Source organism: Euphorbia lathyris, chromosome 2 (assembly GCF_963576675.1).
Source record: "Euphorbia lathyris chromosome 2, ddEupLath1.1, whole genome shotgun sequence".
Lineage (NCBI taxonomy): Eukaryota > Viridiplantae > Streptophyta > Magnoliopsida > Malpighiales > Euphorbiaceae > Euphorbia > Euphorbia lathyris.
This window is the reverse complement of record NC_088911.1, coordinates 29,192,412-29,202,935: the sequence shown is the minus strand read 5'-3', so window position 1 is coordinate 29,202,935 and position 10,524 is coordinate 29,192,412. Positions and strand designations below refer to the sequence as shown.

Below are 10,524 nucleotides of genomic sequence, written 5' to 3'. Positions count from 1 at the left end.
AGATTTATTTCTCTTCCCTCTCTTGACTCTTCTTCTTCCACCAGTTATGTAGATTGAATTAAAACGAGTTTGGTTGTTTTAAATTGGGATTGAATTTCACTTTCATGCCTCTGTTTCTGGGTAGAAAGAGAAAGATTGATTTTTATGGGGTTTTTTTGTGGAATCCCACGACTTTTAGTACTGTGAAAATCATCTGTGATGTCTTCGTAATCATCCATGGTAAGAACAATTGCTATCTTTGGAAACATCAGCCTTAAGCCTCTTAGCACTCTTGGAAGAATCGGCTCGGAGAGAATTTTAGATGTTGGAGTAGGCGTTGATGCGCTTGAGGCGTTCGCCGGTGTATTCGTGGAAGGTAATTTGAAGATATGGATAGAAAACAGAGACCAATTTTCTGAGATTATCGATCTAAGTAGGTGCGAAATTGATAAGGAATGAATCAGATCTAACATAGTCCAAGCAACTACAATTAGAGTAATTGCAGAGGTTAGTTGAAGCCATAGCTCTAGAATGTTTATTGCTTAAAAATGATTAATGGGTAATGACTTATGATTAAAATGTAAAAGTTGAAATGTTTGGATGCTTATACATGTAGGAAAAGGAATAAGATAAAGCAACAAGTCAATTATTTGGAATCAATTGGTGAAACAATTAGTTTTGAAGAACCAACTATGAAATTAAATGGAGTTATTTTATTAGTGAATGGAAGACCTGCACTCAATTTCATAGATTGGCAAGTTAGCCAGAATTACATCGAAACCGGTGATAAGAATGGCCACCTGTACACAACAAGGATTGATGAACAAGGCAAAGTTAATCCTACATGGGGTGATAAATTCTATGTTCCTATAGATACTTCCTTTCTTGCTAACAGATACTCTTATCTCTGCTTCCCCTTATATGCCTTCAACTCTACACTAAAAGGCCCATAATGGGTAAGCTTTTATTGGGCTGGTGTCGGATTCCGGTTACTGATATTGGTTTCCGACGCCGGTGGATTCTCTTAGGTTCCTTAATTACCGGTTACGGGATAGAGATGGAACAAGAGGTCATGTGATTATCAATCTTGCTATCAAGTTGGCTGGTTTTGTAACTTTCTCTCTCAATTTTTGTCAAGAAGAAGATAGAGAAATCTCAGGTAGAAGCAAACAATTTCTGCTGAAAGAAAAAAGAGACGGTTATTCACTCATTGAAGTTAATCAGGATTAGAATTAGTGAAAGTTAACAGTGTTAATTAGATGCTAAGAGTGAATAGGATTAATATGACACATGTCATAAAAGGAGTGGGGGACAGCCAATGGGACACCAAGTCCGGGACAGCAGATTTTCTCCCCAAAATGTTACAAATAATTAATCAAAAATATAAAGAATACTTCAGTTTGTTTGGAATGTCTAACCTGTGACAGTTAAATAAAATCAAACCAGTTTTTTCAAATTTTTAGTAACGTAAAGCGAAAATTTGCATCATTTCATACAATTACACAGATTTTCTTAAAAAAAAAAGAGTAAAAGCAACCAAAGAGAAAGAAGTTATTGGAAAGTGTGCCTTGAAGATGCATTTTTTATAACTACTACAGAGGCATCCAATCCAATACAATTTCTGACTTATTCCGTCAATATTTATTGACACAGCACATCAATGCTAGGCTGAAGAAATCTACACTCTACAGCATGTTCTCAAGGAAACAAATAAGAGTGAAAAAAATAATACAACCATGGGCTTAAAAGCACCATTTAACTCACTCACAGAGAAATAACTCAAATTCCCTACTTTACCTTCTCCTAAATCCTTGCCTACAAAAATGGCACACTTGTTCAACAAAGCAGGCGGAGAGGACGAGCCCGAGCCCCTGCTTCAGTCCGATATTCTGATCTCAACTCCTAAAACATCTTTCACAATCTCGTACGTCACAAACGCGATCGCTATGGATGGGACTACCTGAAAAGAAGACCATGGGAATTTTAGAAACTCATAGACTCATATTCAAGATAAACTTATCTAGGAATCCCAAATAAATGGATGCAGGATTGATATCATTGTGTGTTGTCGACACGAACTAACAAAACAATTAATTATAAATTTACGAGACACTAATAATCAATATAGTTAATAGTATACAGTTAGAAGAGCAATAACTATCAGCTAACAGCTCAACAAAACAAGCTCTCAATGTGTTTCTACAGAAATGATAATTCGATAATTATGTAATTTGAAGCAGTCCTGACAATAATTAACTCGTGAAACAAAAAAGAAATATCGACTCACCTTTACCGAATTGGGTACCAAACCCTTGTACAGTGCTCCAAAGCCCTCATGTTGAACAGTTTTCTTGAATGCATCAACCATACCAGTATACTGAAGGGGAGCCTTGCTCCTCCCGTCACCAGTCACAACTGATGCAGCATCTTTCCATCCGACCATCTGCATTCGTCGGCGAATAACATCAAGGGGATAAGCAACTGTTTGACCCAAGGTGCCAGCAGCAGCCCCACAAGCAAGTCTTGTTGTGACACTTAACTCAGAATCTTGAACCAGTCCAAATGGTCGAGATTTGATCAACCAATCCTTTAGAGATTCATACACAGCAAAGTTGAGGCCTACATATGGGACCTGCCAGCAAGAAACAAATACACAGTAAGAGAAACCGTTCTGATCCTAGGTCGCATTATCAAGCAAGTAGGAAAACAAAAGCTATTGGGATCAATCTTCCTCAGTTTCGGCTATTCCATGCATCAGCCAACAAATATCAGCATTGGGTACAGAGCTTATATTCAAGCACACCCATATAATTTTCTAAAGTCCACCCGGATGTTTCTCACATCTCACATCAATCCTCACTTGCACAGTCTACTACTACGTTTCTTGCTTTTAAATGAATAACAGTAGACATGGAACTACTCCAAAAATCACGATGAATGAAAAAGAAAGAAATCAAAGTGGTAGGACGAGAAAATTCTAAGCACATGAAACATGGTGGAGAAAAAAATAGAACGCTGTGTCCTACTACGAATATGAGCACAAAATTACCTTTTGATGTCGCATTAAATAGATACAGGCTACAGCTCATTTTTTACTACATTTAATTTAACACCAATATCCTAATATATCTATGTATAAATAGTTTAAAATCACTAAATTTAGAATAATTAAAATGCACTATTTATTACATCACTTCACCAAGGGTATATTAAGGAAAAAACAATCATATTTATTATTTTCTTAATATATGTGTAAATACAATCTGCTCCTATATTTGTGAGACGGATCGAGTATAAACAAGATATCCCTTCATCTGAAAAGCAAACAAATCTGAAGGACTAAAACCTGAGATTCAAATCCATAATTTTCAGTTCAACCGGAATTCGAACACATGAATCACAATATTTCCAGAGTGATGACAGACTTTTCTATCTTTCTTTCTTTAATACTGTCTATATCCTTGATAAATTCATGTAAAAATAACTTAAGAATGACTTACAACTCCAATGACAGAAGGAAGCCAGCCCTTATATAAAGCCCGAGGACCTTCTTGCCGAAGCACTGTTGATAGAGCGTGGAACATTCCTCTATATTGATAAGGTGATTTATCAGTCTGCAAAACAAGATATATGAAGAAAAACACACCTTAGAGTGCAAAAATCCAACATACATAGTTGCAGAAAATGGCAAGGCACCTTAAAAAGAATTACGTGAAGGAAATGAACTAAATTCACGGCCAGTCATAATGTCAATATGACAAGTTCTCCCACGAAGTGGCTCCATTAAGCTATATAAGAGAACCAAATTGGTAAATGAAAAAGTACCATCATTTTTTAGGACTAATCGAAGCAAATGCGGTGAGAAAGATATTACCTGTACAGTTAGCCTTCCCCGTACCATATCCATAGGATAAGTTGCTGACATTGCAATTATCCCTGCACATGCTCCAGCTCCAAGGCGTAGAAGGGGAGTGAGCTGAGCATCATCTGCAGGAAATAACAGGAGGAGAAATCAAGGAGTCAGACCATATGATGAATACTGCCATCTATTAACAACTATAAAAAAGAGAACGTAGTCGATTTGAAACATATCATGCAACCAATCATGGAAGTCATACAAGTGTTTTTAATATCGTCCTTTGAAATGAGGAAAAAATGGATTTCTTACCGTTTCCAGTTTGCTGTTGATATAGCCACAAAATTCCCCTGTCAAAAAGCACAGAGGGAAAATTAGCAAGGGATAAAGAGATATCTCTTAAATGGATCTAGAAAACAATAAACCAAGTAAGACATGCTTGATATATAATTAAGTATACTAGCAGAGATAATACACATGGTGTTCTGGTAATAGATCAAACAAGCACAGTACGAAAAGTAACCCTTGCTCAGTAACTAATCTATCTTCATATAAAAGAGTCACATTTTCCCCAATATGTGAAAGAGGAAAAAGAGATTTAAGTGGTAAATTTTAAAATGATGAATGTAGAGAAAGGAAGCATACTTGGATGCCTCCTCATAACTGAAGAACTTCACCGCGGAGTTCGGAACAATACGAGCACAGTTTGTGCCATTGCCTTTGAAGAGTCCACGAAAACCTTCAGTTCTCCATATATACTTCAAACCTTGAATTGTTCCATTATACTTGATGTTGTGGGGATTTTGAACCTGCATATTGTAGGAGTTAATCAATGGATAACTTATGTCGACAAATGCAATTTCTATATATGAATTGTCATTACGAACACATACAGTGACACAATGCATATATCATGCAATGGGTTCATTAAAACAACAAAAAATTTGATGATCTAACCTGCAGTAATATTTTTAACCTTTCCAGTGGAGCAACAGCTGTACGTGACCTGAATAGACATTTGAGAATTTAGTTAGTGAAGTTCAATCTACCAATCAATACAGTAAAGATGCACATCCCAGTCTTCCACAAGAATATCCAAAGTAAGAATTCAATGTGATAGTATATGGAACATTATAGAGTATTCACTAATTCACAAAATATTATGATCTTGCAATTGCAAGAGTGGCACGATCTATTTCATTTAGGTACAAAGAGAAAACTAAGAACTAAACTTCATCATATTCAAATTACAACTAATATATGTTAACAGAACCAACATACTCGTCCTGGTACCATATGTCATTATAAAATCAAGATTCGCAATCAATCAAAAGTAAACATCTGATCCAACCACCTCAATTTTTGTGTTCACAATATCATATTCATAACTAAATAAGAGGAGCTTAAAGAGGAAATCCCTGGCCACTTGCATGTGATGTTTACCATTTATAAATTAAATACCTTTACAGGTTGTAAACATTCCAAAAAACATAACTTTCTAAGCTACCACTACCAGTTCAGTTTTCTTTTCTTTTATTTTGGAAAAAAGAAAACATTGAGTTGCTAAAAATATTTGATGCATTTATATTATGCTTGAACTTCTCATAATTCATTATCCGATATATCAATCCAATATTTGGTTCAAATATTTATGTCCTATGTTTCTTGAGATCCAAATTGGAAGAGAACAAATAAATTGAATCTCATTGTTTAATATTCGAACACCCAAAAAATGACATAATAAACTAATTTCAAATACAGCAAAACAATGTGATTTATCTCCTACTCCCTCTAACTAAGTATTCAAGTTTAAAAGTGCAGCTTGGCTAACAGTACCACAAATTCCTCTTTTCTCCCAGCGACAATTCGTCATACACTTTAAGAATTCCATTTGCGATTTCCAAGCCGAGGCTTCCTCATTTGTACGAATTTTCAAGAAGCAAATAAATGAAGCTGAAAGCAGAACGGTGCTGCATAATTCTAACCTTCGAAACCACAAACACACAAAAAAACTACTTAATTACCCTGAGGAGTATTAAAGGGGGAAAAAACTCACACTCCTCCAGCAACACCACCAGCAACGAGAGACTTGCAGATAGTAAGAACAGCGTAGCTGGGGGCCTTAACCCCCTCTCTAGCAAGCTTAGCCTCCTCTGCTAGATTGACGATCTTTGTCACGGCTGATTCAGTAGCTTTCACATCTTCTGATGCCATCGATCACCAAAAAGAACCTGAAGATGAGGACAAACTAAATCTCGCTTCTCTGCTGCGATCGATCAGATCGGACAGGAATCTAGCGCGATTATCAGAGAGCGAGTCTCTGCATTTCCCTCCTCGCTGTACCAGCAAGATATACCGTGACGGCGGCGGCGGCGGTGGTTGTGGACGGGTGTTGGGAGAAGTGAAAGTTGAGGTCTCAACTCTGCCTCGCGAGTACGTGTGTGCGTGACAAAGTGACGCCGTCTGCCTTCTGATTTGAAGAGTTTTACGTGTCCTTTTCTGGACAAAAATATCACTTTTTGTTGTGATAAAATAAATATTCGTGATTTTTTTTTTTATGTTGGAAAGAAACTTTTTTTATATATTCTTTCCTTTCCTATCACATGTTTTCTTAAAGATTTTTTTTTTATTTCATAGTATTTATAAACAAAGATAGAGTTAGAAATTTATATTCGGGGATTAATTTTAGTCTTATGATTACTTATGGAGTTAGTTTTCGAAGTTTAATTCGTTAGGCTGGAAATATTTTTTGAGCATCCTAAAATTTCATCCTACGGCCTTGTTTGGGAATTAGCTTATAACTGATTACATTAGCTGTTAGCTGTTAGCTGATTACATTAGCTGATTTGACTAACTGTTTGTGTAGACTTGTTTGGTAAAAATTAGCTGATTGATAATAGCGGTTTGTGCAAAAAGACGAATAAAGGCATTAATTTTGACGCAGGAGAAGAGGGAGTCTATCTATTAGGGTTAAAGAAGTCCATTAATTTTAATATTCCAAAACGCTAATTGAAAAAGCTCATGAACTTTTTCTAAATTAGCGTTTTCATCCCAAAACTCTCTCATAAACCTCTTTCCACCAAACACTCCAATCAGGACCGGCCCTGGGCCTAGACCGGGGGTGCACCGGCCTAGGCCTAAGGCTGCAAAGAGACCCAAATTTTTTATTATACGTATAAGTATATATAAATTGTAAAAAAACGCTTTGCAACAAAATTAATACTATCCTATTGGTAAATCTTATGCTTGCCATCCTATGCATTGTGTGTTCGAATATTGGGATGGGCATGTTTTTTATTTTTAAATATTTATACAATGAGAGGTATTAGCTTACTTTTCATATTTGTCAGCATATTTTTCATTTTTAGATTTTATCACAATGAGATGTATTAGCTTGTCTGCGAAATCAAATTCTTTTTTTCTAAAAAAAAAATTATACAAATATTAAAATTTAAGAATTTAAGAAATTCACTTTTAAAAAACTTAATTACAACTATGTAAAAAACAAAGTAAGTATAGCCTAACCCGTCAAATGATACTTTAAATTATATCAAACAAATAAAATTATTATTTTTAATATATTTTAAGAATCAAAATTTATAAATTAAGAGTCTAAAATATATTCACTAAAATTTAAAATTTATAAAATAACGACATATTAAAAAGTAATTTTGATGATATGATTTAATTGTAATTTTATAACCAATTGTGATATTCATGTAAAAAGCTCTAATAATTATTTAAGTTTTAAAAGATCTAAATAATAAATAATTTAAATTCAAAAGAGGCTCAATTGATTTTTTTTTTAATCTAGATTGAAGGTTAATTTAAGAATTACTCTTATATTTAGCCTTTGTGATATTCAAAATTTTGTCATATCATTTGTTCACATTTTCCCGTTGAAGTATTTCCCATAAATGACATTTAACCCAGTTTGGATGAAAAATTAATCGATTTGTTAGTTTTTTTTGTCACATGACACAATTTTTGACACGCGATACATACACACGACAATTGATTTAATTTTTTTTACCATATAGATTTAATATTTAGATAAATAAGCAATTATTTTTTTTCTTATTTATCCACGTATTAAGTCTATATAGAAAAAAAATAAAAAAAATTATTGGCAAAAAATTTAACAAATCGGTTAGCTTTTTTTTCTTCCCAAAAATGAGTTAAATGTCCCTTATGGAAATACTGGCAAATGTTATCAAATAATACCACATTAACCAAATGATAAAATTTTGAATACCAAATGGGTCAAATAGGGGTTTAATCCATAATTTAAAGAAATTGTGAAGCATTTTTTTTTATAAACAATTGTATTTAGTGAACATAATAATACATACTGTATAGTTACTAATAAAACACTTTTTTTTTATTTATCATGTATTGAAATATATTTTATTTTTTTTACGTAAAATATTTTATTAAATGGACCTTTATTTATTATTCCGCCTAGGGCCCGTAAATTATCAGGACCGGCCCTGACACCAATCAGCGGTTTCAGTGGTCAAACCTCTAAAATTGGTCAAAACCGCTCTTTTTATCCCAAAACGCTCTTTACCAAACAGGGCCTATATCTTTAATGTTTTATAAATCTACTCTTAGAATTTTTTTATTTTTAATTATGAATTTCTTATAATTTTTATAAACTTATTGAAAAACTAATTTAGAAAAAAAAAATAGTTTAAAAAGGTTAAAAAATTAAAGAGGACATAGAAAATTGAATAAATAAATAAAAGCTTTAAAAAAAAGCATTATGGGATTTGAATTAAAAATCTCTTGTATTAAAAAGTGTAGCCTAACTGGAACTGTCGTGGACTTGGCAACTCGCGGGCAGTGCTGGTATTGAAAGATACTATAAAATGTTATAAGCCACAATTTGTTTTTCTTATGGAAACTCTTGTACTTTCTTCTCGTATTAATGAAATAAAATGTCAGCTTGGATATTCTGGTTGTTTCTCTGTTGATTGTGTAGGGAGAAGTGGTGGGCTAGCTGTATTGTGGAAAGATGAGGGGGTTGTGTCTGTTACTGGGTACTCAACTCATCATATTGACATGATCATAACAGCGGATAATGCACCTCCATGGCGCTGCACTGGCTTCTATGGAGAACCGGATAGGTCCCTTCGTCACCTCTCCTGGGACTTTCTTCGGTCTCTTAGACTTTTGTCTTCTCTTCCATGGGCAGTCATCGGGGATTTCAATGACTTGCTTCACCCGGAGGATAAAAACGGGGCCCATCCTCATCCCGATTGGCTTTTCCAGGGGTTCCACGAAGCTGTTGGAGATTGTGAATTAACGGACCTTGACCTGGGAGGCTACGGATTCACTTGGGAAAAAGGCAGGGGTACAGATTAGTTTGTTGAAGAAAGATTGGACAGGTGTATGGTGTCGAGCAGTTGGCTAACAGCCTTCCCTGATGCTACTCTAAACTGCATTTGTGTCGCCGCTTCCGATCACAATCCGATTGTTCTAAACACTGCTCTCCGGGTACATGATAGCATGGGGTGGAAATTCAGATTTGAGAATGCATGGCTCCTCGAGGATGAATTCAGTGACTTTATGATTACTTGCTGGGGAAGTGTGGAGGGCCTCTCTCTCACTCAAAAACTTGAGCACTGCTGTAGCCGTATGTCTGTGTGGGGGTGTGAATTCGCGCTTCAGTTCCGGAAGAAGGTCTCAGGGGCGAGGTTAGCACTCCAACGGGATATGCAAGATACTTCGCCTGACAAACATACTCGTGTTCTCTCCTGCAAGGTAGATTTTGAAGTTGTACTAAATCAAGAGGAGTGCTACTGGAGACAGAGATCCAAAATCCACTAGTTACATGACAATGACCGAAATAGCAAATTTTTCCATGCTTTTGCCTCCTCGAGGAAACGCAAAAACAATATTATTAAGCTACGGGATACTAATGGGGATTGGATTGAGGCACCGATTGATTTGGCCCAACATGTGCATAGCCACTTTACATCTCTATTTGACGACGACAGCAATGTTGTAGCCCCAGATGTATACTATATCCCTACTAGGGTCCCCGATGATAGTCAAACTGATCTTGTGAAGCCCAGAATTTTTGGGGATCAGTTGGTCAGGATATCTTCTCTGCTGCTACTCACTGGCTTGAGTCGGGCATGTTCCCCCTGGTGTAAATGACACGAACATTGTTCTTATCCCAAAAGTAAGCTCTCCTTCCTCTATTGGTGATTATCGGCCCATCTCTTTCTGCAACGTGGTTTATAAAATCACAGCTAAGGTACTTGCCAATCGTCTAAAATCCTTTCTTCCTTCCATTGTGTGTGAGGAGAAGTCTGCCTTCGTGGCTGGCCGATCTATACTAGACAACGTGATTATTGCTTTCGAGCAGTTACACTTTATGAGGAGAAAAACTAAAGGAAAGAACGACTTCGCGGCTCTTAAAATCGATATACGGAAAGCATATGATAGAGTTCGCTGGCCCTATCTCAGGGCAGTGTTGGGGCAGTTGGGTTTTCCTTCTATGTGGATCGATTGGGTCATAAAGTGCGTATCTTCGGTCAGATATCGAATAGTGTTAAATGGGGGCAGAAACTGAGTATATCACTCCTAAGAGAGGCCTACGGCAGGGGTGCCCGCTATCTCCCTATCTTTTTATCCTTTGTGCAGAAGGGCTATCCCACTTGATCAAGCGTGCTGTTGTA

The 10,524-nt window shown here is 35.9% G+C and overlaps 1 protein-coding gene across 1 annotated transcript; it reads right to left on the bottom strand.

Moving 5' to 3' along the window:
• Positions 1–1,541: 1,541 nt before the first annotated feature.
• Positions 1,542–6,322, bottom strand: LOC136217586 (mitochondrial adenine nucleotide transporter ADNT1). Its single transcript, XM_066004175.1, has 8 exons — positions 5,892–6,322; positions 4,793–4,841; positions 4,481–4,644; positions 4,148–4,185; positions 3,854–3,966; positions 3,480–3,593; positions 2,267–2,611; positions 1,542–1,939 (listed from the first exon to the last, which is right to left on the bottom strand). Exons 1-8 carry the CDS (start codon positions 6,047–6,049, stop codon positions 1,856–1,858), a joined length of 1,065 nt encoding a protein of 354 aa, XP_065860247.1. The 5' UTR covers positions 6,050–6,322; the 3' UTR covers positions 1,542–1,855.
• Positions 6,323–10,524: the final 4,202 nt, after the last annotated feature.

Coding starts and splice junctions, on each gene's coding strand:
- LOC136217586 (XM_066004175.1), bottom strand. CDS start 6,049: ATGGCATCAGAAGATGTGAAAGCTACTGAATCAGCCGTGACAAAGATC. Junction 4,645..4,792: donor GGTTAAAAATATTACTGCAG/GTTAGATCATCA, acceptor TACAATATGCAG/GTTCAAAATCCCCACAACAT. Junction 1,940..2,266: donor TGGTACCCAATTCGGTAAAG/GTGAGTCGATAT, acceptor TCTTCTTTTCAG/GTAGTCCCATCCATAGCGAT.